Genomic DNA, 15,406 nt, shown 5'->3' on the forward strand with positions numbered 1-15,406 from the left:
TTTGTGTTATTTTTGATATATAAATAAATGCAAGATATCTATCTATAGCGCTATACTCACCATTGGTTAAGCACCTCAATGAAATCAATGGGAAACTGCCCTTCTTTATTTATACTATATCTAAATGGTTTTCCGACCCTGTAGAGCCTTTCAAATTTGAGTTAAAATGTGGTTAAGTAAATGATATATCCCATAGAAACATGGGGTATTATATCTAAAGCTCCAGTATCAGGCAATTTGGGGGGCCATTTTAGAAATCGTGTAAATCCAATGAGGCAGGCCACATCCTACAGCAGACAGGCATAGAGGCAAGGCAGGCAATAAGTACAGGTACTGTTTTATTATTACAGAGAAAAGGGAATCATTTAACCATTAAATAAACCCAATAGGGCTGTTCTGCCCCCAATAAGGGGTAATTATATCTTAGTTGGGATCAAGTACAGCTACTGTTTTATTATTACAGAGAAAAGGGAATCATTTAACCATGAAATAAACCCAATAGGGCTGTTCTGCCCCCAATAAGGGGTAATTATATCTTAGTTGGGATCAAGTACAGGTACTGTTTTATTATTACAGAGAAAAGGGAATCATTTAACCATGAAATAAACCCAATAGGGCTGTTCTGCCCCAATAAGGGGTAATTATATCTTAGTTGGGATCAAGTACAGGTACTGTTTTATTATTACAGAGAAAAGGGAATCATTTAACCATGAAATAAACCCAATAGGGCTGTTCTGCCCCAATAAGGGGTAATTATATCTTAGTTGGGATCAAGTACAGGTACTGTTTTATTATTACAGAGAAAAGGGAATCATTTAACCATGAAATAAACCCAATAGGGCTGTTCTGCCCCAATAAGGGGTAATTATATCTTAGTTGGGATCAAGTACAGGTACTGTTTTATTATTACAGAGAAAAGGGAATCATTTAACCATTAAATAAACCCAATAGGACTGTTCTGCCCCCAATAAGGGGTAATTATATCTTAGTTGGGATCAAGTACACGTACTGTTTTATTATTACAGAGAAAAGGGAAATCTTTAAAAATGTGAATTATTTAAGATGGAGTCTATGGGAGATGGCCTTTCCGTAATTCAGAACTTTCTGGATAATGGGTTTCCAGATAAGAGGTCCCATGACTGTTTGGGCGGCAGGTCCCCTTTAAAAAGCATGAAGAGCCAACTTTTTTTTCTCCTGGGGGCCCCTTTGCACAGTGCACTATCTGCTCTAAGAAAGAACCAGGCTTGGCTACTTGAGGTGATTTGAGGTGTTAAATAAAAGGAAGCTGTGACACCGGAGCCGCCATGCCCGGTTGCACTTGTACTGAGACGTGTATCAGTCAGCACAGCCCTGCCACATGAGGAGCACAAGCCCTTTGCACACACTGCCAGCGGGCAGCGCACCCCGACCCCTCACTACATACAAATACCCAGCAGCTGCTTCACGCCGGCTTAGTCTGGCTGCCGGAGCCTTGTGATTGGCTGCCAATGACATCAGCCACTAGCTTCTCACAGCTAAAGCGCCAGCCTGAACCGTTCCGCTTTCTCCGCCTACCGCCAAACCCGACCTATCAGGAGGAAGCGAGGAACTCCGCTCGGCCACGCCCCTCGGTGCTTGAGGCCAACTGTCAGTCATCGCCTTCCAGCCCCGCCCATTCTAATCTGTCCCCCATACACTGCGCGAAAGAGAAAGTAATATTGTTGCAGCTGGAGATGAATGGAGCCAAGTGAATGGGACATTCCTATAGGAATCAATAGCTGCAGGAAGAGCGCCAAATGCCGGAGGTAGAAATCATCTGAGCAAAGTAAGTGGGGATGCCCGGGGGGGAGGGTGTAAAAGAAAGACAGTCGGGCTTAATGCACCTCATAATTACAATGTATTAACCCCCCCCAAAAAAAGTCATGGTATGTCCCTTTGACTTTATTACTAGTGTGTAGCGGTGCACCTCACAGAATGGTTTATTCAGCAAAGTAAGTGGGGGTGCCAGGGGGGTTGCTGGGATGTGAGGGGGTGGCAAGCACCTGATGATTGCAATTTACACCCCCTTCCCAAGGAGTCATGGTATTACCCTGTGACTTTATTACTAAGGTGCAGGGGTTTATTATGGGAGTGAGAGGCTGGCCGGGCTGATGCTAGGAGATTGCTGCATTGCTTGAGGTGGGTACCTACCATTCCTTTATAGCTGCCTTTGCATTCTAGAAAGGGGGGGTGCAGGGTGCTGGGGGTGACATAGGTGCAGGCTAGCTAAACTCATTTCTCCCCCCTCTTCAATGCACCATTACTAGTGCAAATATCTGCAGAATATCTACTATATTAGGAGTAAGTCAAAGTATTCCAGCAGCCCCTTCATACAATCTATAGGTGAGTTTATATATGAGAATAACCTCCTACAGGGAGATGTGCAGCCCAGAGATTATCCCCCCCCCCACCCAAAAAATAAGAACCCTGACCCACAGGTTCTGCTAAAGCCTTTATCTCTGTGCCTGTCCATCAGCTGCCTGGCTGGACGTATCCCCAGTAATGGAGCTGCTGCTGCTGCTGCTGCAGGGATGCGGATGCTATTAGACTCACTTATGACAGGAATCAATATGAAATAGGCATTTGTAGCTGTTAGCCAGACACTGCACAGACATTTATCCCTTGGGTGCCGGAGCCTTTTGCACCGGGGAGAAACGTCTCTTTAACTCGCTGCGTGTCCGAGCGACTGCCTGTCTGTTCCACTCTACCTGCCGAGCAGATAATCACATTCAGCACATGGTTGGATGCATCTCAGGAAACCCTAGTAAGCTTCGCTTCCCAGAATGCATAACTTCAGCTGGAACTACATTTCCCAGCATCCCAAGCCAGCCTTCTGTGGAATACAGACCTGTTGTTACCAGTGTTGCCCCTTTGACATTTCCATTTGTACCATTGCTGCACAGTTGGGCTAATTCCCCCTCTTAGTTTGCTGCAGCACTGCAGAAATGTTGTTATTGTATATATTTATAGTTATCTAGTAACCTGCGTAATCATCTTATTGCCAGTCCAGCCTGCAGACCTTTCACTGTTGGCTATTGGGGGGTTATGGGACTTGTAGTTTAACAAATACGTAGAGGGTGGTGCAGATTACATAAATCAGAGAATAGGGTTGATTGTAAGCTCTTTTGGGCAGGGGTCTCTTCACCTCTTGTATCGGTTACTGATTGCTTTATATGTTACTCTGTATGTCCAATGTATGTACCCCACTTATTGTACAGCGCTGCGGGATATGTTGGCGCTTTATAAATAAATGTAAATAATAGTAATAGGGTGCCCAAGTGGCCAGACAGACCGTGGCTTAGTATCGCAGCCCGTGGGTTTCTAAGTGTGCAAGACGTGTGCTCAGCATTAGCTGAAATCTCCTGGATCCGTTTGGCATTTTGGATGATGGGCCTTTAAAAGGGCAATAGCTTCCCTTGCACAGGGCTAAAGCCGGGCCGAGGGATCCTGCGTGTTGGTTTTATACACGCGTGAGCTTACTGTTGTGGGTTGTCGGGCTGTAATTTTACCGGAACAGATGAAGTTTGTACAAAGGGTAATTCTGTTTAAACATAGCTACGCCGCACGTCCTCTCTCGGTATTTTTAGCTGCTGTAGATCCCAGCCATAAAACAAGCCGTCCCATTAGTTATCTTTCTCTCTCATAGTTAGAGAGGGAACGGAATGCCGTGTCAGGCAGACAATGCTACATGCGTCTCTGAGTGGAAGCACTTGTATGATTGGGTTTTATTCCGTGGTTGGGTTCACATGTAACCATTGTGCTAAACTGGGAGACAGAAAGAGTTATAATAAATCCAAAAATAATATATATAAATACAGAGGGAATAAGTGCCATGTGGTAGGAGACACAGTAGGAAGGAGGTCCCTGCCCCGTAGAGCTTACATCCCAATTTACATTGTAAATGAGGATACGGATAAGCGTTAAAAACATCTGTGTTCATATAAACCAAATCCTGGATTCCGTGCATCCCTTATATATATATATATATAGTATTAAGTTTTGCTAACATTTTTAACCTGTTTATTGAGTAGACGAGGGAAGGGGGTTATGATGAACTACCAGGACCCATCACCCCTTCACTACAAATCAGCAGGAGTTGCCTACTGTTCCCTGTGTGCCCCCATCCCTCTCTCATTGGCTGCCTGCTGCTAACAGTATATAAAGTACTTCATAAACCAGGGATCCCCAACCTTTCTTACTTGTGAGCTACAGTCAAATATACTTGGGGAGCAACACATGCACCATAAAAGTTCATGGAGGAGCCAAATAAGGGCTGTGATTGGCTATTAGGCAGCCTCTATGCACCCTATCAGCTTACAGGGGGCTTTATTTGGTAGGAAATCTTGTTTTTATTCAACCAAAACTTCCCCCCAAGTCAGGAATTCAAAAATAACTCCCTGGTTTGGGGGCACTGAGAGCAACATCCAAGGGATTGGGGAGCAACATGTTGCCCCCAAGTCACTGGTTGGGGATCACTGACATAAACTAAACCATTCCTGGGTTGGCTTTATTACCTACCCGTGGCTTTCAGCTTGTTACATTCTACATAAAGGTATATAAATATAGATTTTACCACGTGCTTTGAGAAATCATTAGTTAAGGGTTTTAAATAAGAGTCAACGATGGTCACTGTTTTGATGCTATAAATAATGCGGGTTGTTGCTTGACTTGCTCATTTTGTATATTCCTGTCTCTTTCCTAGACGGCGATTGTGAGTTCTACTTGACTTGGCAGCTGTGCCAGCTTCCTAATGCCTCCTTCCCCATTAGACGACAGGGTTATAGTGGCACTTTCCAGGCCAGTTCGACCTCAGGTTCTTAACCTTTGTTTAGACTCTTCCTATTTTGAAAGCTCTTCCATTCTCAGCGACAGCCATAAGTCCCTTCTCAGCACGAGTGTAGTGTGTCTCAACGCTGCTAACCTGACGTATATGCCCTCATCCACCAGCTCGGCACGCTCTCTTGGTTGTGGATGTAGCAGTGCCAGCTGTTGTACTGTAGCCTCGTATGACAAGGATAGCCAAAGCCAGGCAGTGAGCAGCACGACCATCACAAGTGGCGTTTCTGGACCGTCAGCCTCTAGCTCTGCCAACCAAATGGTCAACAATAATGAGAACAGTGGTGCTTTAAGTTCATCCGGAAGCCCCATCTCTGGTGCAACCAAACAGTTTTCCAACATAAAAATCATTTATCCCAATGATCTGGCTAAGAAGATCAGCAAATGTACAAAGACACACCTCCCAAATCAAGGGCCGGTTATCATTGACTGCAGGCCTTTCATGGAATACAATAAAAGCCACATACAAGGAGCCGTGCATATTAATTGTTCCGATAAAATCAGCCGGAGGCGACTTCAGCAGGGAAAGATAACGGTACTGGATTTAATATCCTGCAGGGAAGGCAAGGACTCTTTCAAGAGGATCTTCTCCAAAGAAATTATAGTTTATGATGATAACACCAATGAACCGAGCAGGGTAATGCCAACCCAGCCGCTCCACACGGTGCTGGAGTCACTGAAAAGAGAAGGCAAGGAACCCCTTGTTTTGAAAGGTACCAAAATTATTGATACTGTTGTGTCTTGTATACAGGGTGTTCAAATAAGGGCACCCATGTGTGGTACGGCAAATAAAGGGTGTGTAGCAGAGCAGTAGTTGGAAGATGTGAAGAAATAGTAAGACGATAACTAAGGTAGAACAAGATGGAGACAGTAGAGCAAGATGGCTTCACTAGCAAAGAATGGATACAGTGGGACAAGCTAGAAATAGTATGGAAAGATAGAAGCAGTAGGACTAGATGGCATCAGTAGGACAAGGCTGATACAGTAGGGCTATTTTTTTGCACCAATAGGGCACAATGGACACACTAGGGCATGATGGAAACAGTAGGGCAAGATGGAAACAGTAGGGCAAGATGGGGACAGTAGGGCATGATGGAAACAGTAGGGCAAGATGGAAACAGTAGGGCAAGATGGGGACAGTAGGGCAAGATGGAAACAGTAGGGCAAGATGGAAACAGTAGGGCAAGATGGGGACAGTAGAGGAAGATGGAGAACAGTAGGGCAAGAGGATGTCAGTAGGGCTAGATGGAAACAGTATGGTATGATGGCAACACTTGCTGAAGATGGAATCAGTAGGATAAGATGGCATCAGTAGGGCAAAATAAAAACAGTAGGGCAAGATGGTGTCATTAAGGCTAGATGGAAACAGTAGGGTAAAATAGCACCAGTAGGTGAAGATGGAAACAGTAGGTTAAGATAACATCAGTAGGACAAGATGAAAATATTATGGTAAGATGGCATCAGTAGGGCAAGATGGTGTTAGCGGTAAGATGGCATAAGTAGAACAAGATGGGTTCAGTAGGGCAATATGGTATCAATAGCTCGTTATATCAGTTTTACGGTGACCATGATGCTTCATTAATGGGCAGTAAATCTACTATGAAATTGCTATTACTGAAAAGAGAATGTTGCACAATGGCCATGAATACAAGTATGTGTGTAAAGATCCACATCTTAGTGAATGTCCCACCTTTTAATGCTTGGGCATCTTGTGTTTGCCTCTCCCTTACTGCCATTCTCCTTCCTGAACTTGTTATGCGGACTGTCTGTGCCACTATTGATGTGGGGCCTCAACACTCTCCCTCATACCAAGTGTTGGCACCTAGTGGGGACTTTAAGGCCCCTGGCTCACACAATATTGTCTCTGCTGTCATATCTACACCAACGGAGATAACGCTGTGTGCCCCACTGTAGAGCTGGGCGGTATGACCAAAAATTTATATCACGGTATTTTTCAAAATTATATCGGTATCACGGTATTTGACAGTATATAAATAAAAGATAAATAATAAATATCGGTGCCCCCCCCCAACAACCCCAACAACAACCCCAGCCCCCCCCAACACCAACCCCAGCCCCCCCAACCCCAGCCACAACCCCCCCAGCCAGCCCCCCCCAGCCCCCCCAACCCCAGCCACAACCCCCCCAGCCCCCCCAACCACAACCCCCCAACCCCAACCCCCCCAGCCCCAACCCCCCCAACCCCAACCCCCCCAACCCCAGCCACAACCCCCCAGCAGAACTTACCCAACTTGTGGTTCCTCCAGCGATGCGTCCTAGCGGCGTTGCGTGCGCGCTGACGTCACATGCGCGCCGTCACGTACGCACGGGCGCAACCCGGATGTGATTGGAGAAAAACAGCAGGAGGCGCGCATACCGGTATAGCGGTATGTTTAAAACTCATACCGTTTTTTTAAAAAAAAACGGTATACCGGTTAAACCGGTATACCGCCCAGCACTACCCCACTGGCCTAAAGGAAGTATTTTGCCCATGCCAATTGCAAGGGGTCTGCAAGCTTGTGATGTTGCGGGGTCAGATGATGGCACAGCCAATTCTTACTTTCTCCCTGGGCAGCAATGCTCCTTACTTGAAAGTGGGAATGGATGGGCCCACAATTGGGGGCCTGTGTAGAGTGGACAAGAGCAAACTGCATCCGTGGCCAGTGCAGCCCCCTAGATGTGGCCAAGCCTTGACCAAGTATCAATCAGGGAGGCTGTAAATATTGCCCCATACATAGTGGTCTGGGCATGGGTGGGTGTGGCAACCTTAAAGCCTTATTTACACTAAAGATCAAGTTTTGTGGGATGAAAACTTGGAACTTCACACAACAAAGTAATATGGCGGCAAATGCAGCCCTGTGTAGTTTTCAAGTTGATATAATAGTGATTGGCACATATCCCCTAATGGCATTTTTAGTTAATTGCTCATCCTGGCATCACAAACGAGGAACACTGTGCCCTTAACACAGCAAAGTCAGTCTGCAGCTTTGTGCCTTCTGGCTGCCCTCCCATTGGCACCGAGAGATATAACCTCCCTGCCCGCTCACTGTTGGGATATCTTTAAAACATTGAGTGTTTGGGTTGCTTGGCTTGGCGCAGGCTTGGAAAGTACCCAGCTTTTTCTTTTTGCGATGCCCGGAAGGACGATCCTCTTACTCGTTTTAAATCCAATGACCTCATACTGAGTGGCACTCGCTGCTCCGGGGGGCTACCTCCTATACCCCCCGTCTCAGCTTACGCAAGGAATAGGAAATCTGCATTTTCTGCCCAAGTTTTCCCTTAACTGATCTACATTGCACAGAGCAGGGTTGGTTTCCCTTTGTGGTTTATTCGCCTTGATTGACATATTTGTACTTGGCCACGGATTCCCTTTAGGAAATATACCTTAAACAAAGCGTTCATTGTGTGTCCATAACTTTTCTTTTCAGTTATATTTTACATGTGTGTGGGAGCTGCCATATTGTTTCCTTTGTACATTATGAAGCTTATTGTGGGCACGGAACATGCAATAACATGAGGGGATAGAACAGCTTGTTGTGTGCAAAAAAAACATTTATTTTATGTATATTTGTATTTCTACATATGAGTTGGAGATTTGGGGCAAGTGCTTATTTGTGCCCTGGGTACCCCTGGAACTATAGCGGGGTGACTGTTACCCAAATGTTTCTATATATCTGTAACCTTGTTATGAGCTAAGGGGGCCCAGCCTGAAGGCCAGTTAGGGGGGGATTTGGGGTGAGTGCTTATTTGTGCCCTGGGTACCCCTGGAACTATAGCGGGGTGACTGTTACCCAAATGTTTCTATATATCTGTAACCTTGTTATGGGCTAAGGAGGCCCAGCCTGAAGGCCAGTTAGGGGGGGATTTGGGGTGAGTGCTTATTTGTGCCCTGGGTACCCCTGGAACTATAGCGGGGTGACTGTTACCCCAATGTTTCTATATATCTGTAACCTTGTTATGAGCTAAGGGGCCCAGCCTGAAGGCCAGTTAGGGGGGGATTTGGGGTGAGTGCTTGTTTGTGCCCTGGGTACCCCTGGAACTATAGCAGGGTGACTGTTACCCCAATGTTTCTATATATCTGTAACCTTGTTATGGGCTAAGGGGGCCCAGCCTGAAGGCCAGTTAGGGGGGGATTTGGGGTGAGTGCTTATTTGTGCCCTGAGTACCCCTGGAACTATAGCAGTGTGACTGTTACCCCAATGTTTCTATATATCTGTAACCTTGTTATGGGCTAAGGGGGGCCAGCCTGAAGGCCAGTTAGGGGGGGATTTGGGGTGAGTGCTTATTTGTGCCCTGGGTACCCCTGGAACTATAGCGGGGTGACTGTTACCCCAATGTTTCTATATATCTGTAACCTTGTTATGGGCTAAGGGGGCCCAGCCTGAAGGCCAGTTAGGGGGGGATTTGGGGTGAGTGCTTATTTGTGCCCTGGGTACCCCTGGAACTATAGCGGGGTGACTGTTACCCCAATGTTTCTATATATCTGTAACCTTGTTATGGGCTAAGGGGGCCCAGCCTGAAGGCCAGTTAGGGGGAGATTTGGGGTGAGTGCTTATTTGTTCCCTGGGTACCCCTGGAACTATAGCAGGGTGACTGTTACCCCAATGTTTCTATATATCTGTAACCTTGTTATGGGCTAAGGGGGCCCAGCCTGAAGGCCAGTTAGGGGGGGATTTGGGGTGAGTGCTTATTTGTGCCCTGGGTACCCCTGGAACTATAGCAGGGTGACTGTTACCCCAATGTTTCTATATATCTGTAACCTTGTTATGGGCTAAGGGGGCCCAGCCTGAAGGCCAGTTAGGGGGGGATTTGGGGTGAGTGCTTATTTGTGCCCTGGGTACCCCTGGAACTATAGCAGGGTGACGGTTACCCCAATGTTTCTATATATCTATAACCTTATTACAGATTTATAGGTGGACTTGAAACTGAAAATGTCAGTTTGCACTGATTTTAGGATTGATTACAACACAAAATGTCACATGTCGGATGTCAGGTCCCTTTGGATTAGATCACAGCACAAACGCTCACATATTGTTCTTCCCATACGCGCTGGTTTGGGTGTGTGCAGTTCACACCTTTTACCCCTGACTCGTGCACACCCAATTCCCACGGGTAGATCGGCCAGTTCGCACACCTTGCTATTATATCATCTTTCCAGCTGCTGTTTTTATTTGCTGAATTACAAAACCAAATGCCTTCATTTAAATTCAGCAGAGATGAAGTATATTACAGCCCAGAGTAATACTGTTCGACTTGATCTTCCCCTCATTTTGCCTAAATTACATATATTTGTATGTGACGCCCAACAGACTTATCATCCCCTCGCAATGAGACTGCCTAAATAATTTCCTGTACATTTTGTATAGAAAGCTTTTTATTATTGGGTCCAATATTATTTGAAAAATATCTTTCTGTCCTTTTTTTTAAGTATTAGTGATATCTTCTGTTCAATGGTTAGTAAAGCCGGCCATACATATATAGATTGGCTCATTTGGCAAGGTCTCCAAACAAGTGGGTCTTTTTCCAGTTTGGCTACCCACACCCAGTAGCCAAAAATCAGATTATGGGCCTACAGTTGGGTTGCCCCCCTTTTTCTTCCCATAATAGGGGCCTTTGGGTTGGGGGTGGGCCATGACATCATTTTGGGGGTGGGCCTATGATGTAAGGGGTGGGGAAATGGGCGGGCCAGGCAAGGAAAGGTGAATGTGACTGGTAAATGGGCAGGGAAATGGACAGACTGGGCAGGGACCTGAGTGGGGCAGACGTGGGCCTGTGCTTATAAATGCTAATCAGCAGTGAAGAAGGTGAGGAAAGGGGAACATTTATAGGGTATTAGAAATTTACTGGAAAGTACATTACTGGTAAATTTGTAATACGGGCGCTGGCCCTAGCTGGTGATTTAATGGCCTGTCGGGCAAGGAACAAATCAACAATGCAATGTGATTTTCACCCAAAGTGATTTCCAAATCCAGGTTTTCATCCAGATAACTATAGGGCAGCCCATTGGGAGACCATTCATTTAGTGGCTGATAATCTACTGACTTGGACTGGGGGGGGGGGCAGATCCAAGGCTATATTTAGATCCGGTGCCACCCGAGGTGCCACGGCACTTCTGCCACTCTACTTAACCCCTCACCCCCCAGCTCTGTTGCCGAATTAACTAAGGAAATCTGTGGCAGAGGCTGGGGGCATTTATTATTTTTTCTAATTTTATCTGATATATAGGCCTGGAGTTTTTGTTGGCCGCTGTATGTCACCTTGAGGACTGGGATATCTTCTCTCTTTTGTTAGGGAATGAGATATCCTGTGCTGAGTATGGATAAGTGTAAAGGATTATCTTCTGTTCTGTGTGTAGTAAGGAACGATGCAGAAATATCTGGTACCCCTTGGCCTGAGATATCCCATCTTCTTTATTCAGTAAGGACCATGGAGTAAAATATCAACTCCCCAATATTTATCAGAGACTCGAGTCTTGTGTTTAGAGACTTTCTGGGTGATTTTTCACTAACACTCTACTAGACTAGTCAAAGGCAAAAAGGGTTATTGTTTTTGTGCTTTGTTCTGTGTATGGAATGCCAATGGATAATTGTAATGTACCCCCCCTTCACAGATTTTTTTACCAATTTCAGAGCTGCTAACACTGAATTTATACCCTGGGCTTGGGTGGAGGAAATGCATGACTGTGGCATTAGAGAATGTGGCCTAGACATAAACAGGCTGAGCCATGGACTCAAAGGATGTGGTCGATGGTGATGGGGACGTGGGCAAAAATGGTCTGAAATCTGCCCTGGAAGTGAGGGATGGGTAAGGGGTAGGGACGCCTGAGCAGAGTAGCATCAGGAGACACCACCTGCATCAGTAACAGCAGAACAGCAAGGGGCACTTCTGTTAAAAATATATTATATGCACAGTATAAAACCTCTCAAATCTTGAAAACTAAAAGCAAAACAATGTAAATTGCAAAAGTGCTCAAAAGAGCATTGTTCTCCTTTTGCTGGAATCGCAGGTTTCTCTGTTACATCTTCCATGGCATCTCTTTTCAAGGGGAACTCCGGCTTCTGAACCAAAATTTGTTAAAGAGCCCCACACAACACAGAAACCCCTAATATACCTATCAGTGTAATTAAATACCATTTTTATATGCTGAAATCCAGACATGTTGGATAAATGGAAAAACCCCTAATCCTGTAGGCAATTATGAATAATATAAGGTGCTGGTTTCACTTTGGGCTAAAAATTAATCCTAAATATGGCCCCTTTATTGGCACTCCCTATAGATCCTCTCAGGTCTCTGTTCCTGTTTAAAATGAAGGGTGGGCGTGTCCTAACGGTCACTGCCAGAAGCACAGCAGGAGGGGATACCCAATCACAGCCCTGCAGTCACACAAGCAAAGACAGGCTTCAGTTCCCTATCCAGTCAGCATGGCTGCTGATTGGTTCCTATCCTACAGTGCAGTGTACTGAGTGCCGCCGGCCCCTCTGCACATCCAGAGAATTCAGCCAGCAGGAAGTGGAACAGATGGGCGGGACTAGTGGGGTTTTAGTGGAATTTCTCAATAAATCAGTCCGAAACACTACTTTTTTAAGCACTATCCTTCTATATTTAGAGGAGTATAATTCACTGGTACATTCTTAATTTTTATATGAAATGTCTCCTTGAAAATCCTGAAGGGGAGGAGGGACTAAAACATTGATGTTACAAACTATAAAGACTTCACAGCTTACAGGCAGCATGCTGGAACTACATAACCCACCATGCATTGCACTGTGATGTTCCTTAACATGTGCAGGGAATTGTGGGATTTGAAGGATGCAGGCGGAAGGCAGGCTGAGGACAGTTGTCGTTTGGTTGGATTTCCCCTTTAATTTGGTAGCCAAATTCTTTTCTTTAATTAAAAAGAAATCATCACATTTGTATTTTTGTTTTATTTTCATTTTTGCTTCTGAGCTTCACTTGGCCATTAATTCCTTGCTTAACGGCTCATAAACATTATCTGCGCTGGGACGTAAGATAATAGGGGTCTGTATGAAATCTGCCCTTTTTCTGCATTGATTGAAATAACAGACACGCATTCTGTCGATTTGTTCTTGAAATGTCCTTGTTTTATCTTTCTGGGGGGGGCGGGGTCTTTATATTCCAGTTATTATTTGAATAAAGCCCCCGTGCATTGATAAAGGCTGAGAGATCACTAATTCATTGGCCTCTTCCTCACTTTCCTTATTTGTTCCTTGGGGATTTAAATATACATTTCTTCGCTTTATGGCACGCTGTCATTTTCAGCGCCATCGTTCTCGTTAAGCCAATCAAAGCTTGTCATTAGCGTGTCACAGAGGACTTGGCCGTGCCACACAGTGTCACTGTTGGCTCCCACCGGAGATAGGGCTGGAACTCGTTGAAGGTCACGGTGGGTTCTAGAAGCTTCTGAAAAGTTTCCCAAGCTGTCAGCAGACTGAGCCATATATATATATATATATATATATATATATAGACGGAATGGGAGTTTAAAGGGAAACTAGCGCTGTAAAATCAGCTGATGTGAAAAAAAGAATTAAGTGGTTAAAAAATGATGTCAGTCATTATATATTTCTTGGCTTTAGTGGCCCTGGTATTAATGTTCTACTGATATTTATATAAAATACCTCCACCGAGGCAAGCAGGATGGTAATAGAATAGAACAGCATAGAAACCCTTAACAAAACTATCGCAGTAATCTGTTCCTTCAAAAAGTGGGAAAAAATATTTTTATATGCTGAAATAGGGCTGCAAAACAGTTCTTCTCTTTCTGCATCATTTGAAATCCTGGCAGGGGAGGAGGGACTAAAACTCTAATGTTACAAATTGTAACAACTTCTCCACAGCTTACAGACAGCATGCAGGAACTACATAACCCACAATGCATTGCACTGGGATGTTCCTTTCCTTATTGGCATCACAGGGGAAGTTCACCTTCAGATGAATTATTAATCTGATTAGTGATTAAGCAGTAGTAGTTGCAAATAGTCTGTTCCGAAACTCCCCTGTATGGAAGTTTAACTTCGGTTGCTAGAGCTTAATTCCCCCTAGCAACCAGAAGCTAGAATGGAAGATCAATTGGAAAGAAAGTGATTAAAAATAAGAATACAGTTAAACTACAATTAAACTAAGGGGTATATTTATCATACTGTGTAAAAAGTGGAGTAAAACATTACATTAGATCCTTTGCTTTGGTTTTCTAACTAAGGTTTGGTTTTCCCAACTAAGATATAATTACCCCTTATTGGGGCAGAACAGCCCTATTGGGTTTATTTAATGGTTAAATGATTCCCTTTTCTCTGTAATAATAAAACAGTACCTGTACTTGATCCCAACTAAGATATAATTACCCCTTATTGGGGCAGAACAGCCCTATTGGGTTTATTTAATGGTTAAATGATTCCCTTTTCTCTGTAATAATAAAACAGTACCTGTACTTGATCCCAACTAAGATATAATTACCCCTTATTGGGGCAGAACAGCCCTATTGGGTTTATTTAATGGTTAAATGATTCCCTTTTCTCTGTAATAATAAAACAGTACCTGTACTTGATCCCAACTAAGATATAATTACCCCTTATTGGGGCAGAACAGCCCTATTGGGTTTATTTAATGGTTAAATGATTCCCTTTTCTCTGTAATAATAAAACAGTACCTGTACTTGATCCCAACTAAGATATAATTACCCCTTATTGGGGGCAGAACAGCCCTATTGGGTTTATTTAATGGTTAAATGATTCCCTTTTCTCTGTAATAATAAAACAGTACCCGTACTTGATCCCAACTAAGATATAATTCATCCTAATTGGAGGCAATACAAGCCTTTTGGGTTTATTCAATATTTAAATGATTTTTAGCAGACTTAAGTTATAGAGATCCAAATTATGGAAAGATCTCGGAAAACCCCAGGTCCCGAGCATTCTGGATAACAGGTCCCATACCTATATTATTTTATCCTTACCCAGGGTCTTATAAACAAAACAAAGAAGCCGCCGCTCTCCCCCGTGATATCAGCAGAATGGTATTGCCCGGCTGCTGTATTTTTGGACGTGTATTTTTCACCCACTGTAATTCGGTCCTAATTTATTGCCGGGACAACTGATCCCTTGTTTTTATGTTTGTAAACACCGGTTGCTAACGTGCCAGTTCCCAGATTAAACATCCCACCCCCGTGGGACAGCGCACATACCTTCTTTGGTGGTGCTCAGCAGGCCGGCAGCTCCCTCGCTGTCTCAGTTAGTGCATAATCACTGGGGATAAAATTGATCGGAGGATCTCGGGAGTATTGAGATTAAATTACCAGCGCAGTTTATAGCTCTACTTGCTGGCGATCCCGAGACGGCACTAAAATATTATGAAACATTTCTCTTTTGGAGCCATTAACATAAATACACAGGGCGTAAATCCCCTCACATGTGAACTAATAAGCCTTCTGGGTGTAGGGTTGGACATTGCGTTGGACCATACCAAACGTATCTGGGCACCTGTCTGTCCAACATTTCCAAACCCAAGGGGTTGTTCTTCTTAACTATAACTTTT

At 44.4% G+C, this 15,406-nt stretch overlaps 1 protein-coding gene across 2 annotated transcripts in view; it reads left to right on the forward strand.

Moving 5' to 3' along the window:
• The first annotated feature begins 1,611 nt into the window (after positions 1 to 1,611).
• dusp10 (dual specificity phosphatase 10) overlaps positions 1,612 to 15,406 on the forward strand; it is a 32,823-nt gene continuing 19,028 nt past the window's right edge. Inside the window, exons 1-2 of one of the 2 annotated variants that reach the window (XM_031902516.1) lie at positions 1,612 to 1,804; positions 4,721 to 5,567. In XM_031902516.1, coding sequence (XP_031758376.1) covers positions 4,769 to 5,567 — 799 coding nt within the window. In that variant the 5' untranslated portion in view covers positions 1,612 to 1,804; positions 4,721 to 4,768. Of the gene's footprint in view, positions 1,805 to 1,991; positions 2,158 to 4,720; positions 5,568 to 15,406 lie in introns of those variants that run through there. The other variant, XM_031902517.1, reaches the window with a different exon arrangement.

The sequence above is a fragment of the Xenopus tropicalis genome, chromosome 5 (genome assembly GCF_000004195.4).
Source record: "Xenopus tropicalis strain Nigerian chromosome 5, UCB_Xtro_10.0, whole genome shotgun sequence".
Lineage (NCBI taxonomy): Eukaryota > Metazoa > Chordata > Amphibia > Anura > Pipidae > Xenopus > Xenopus tropicalis.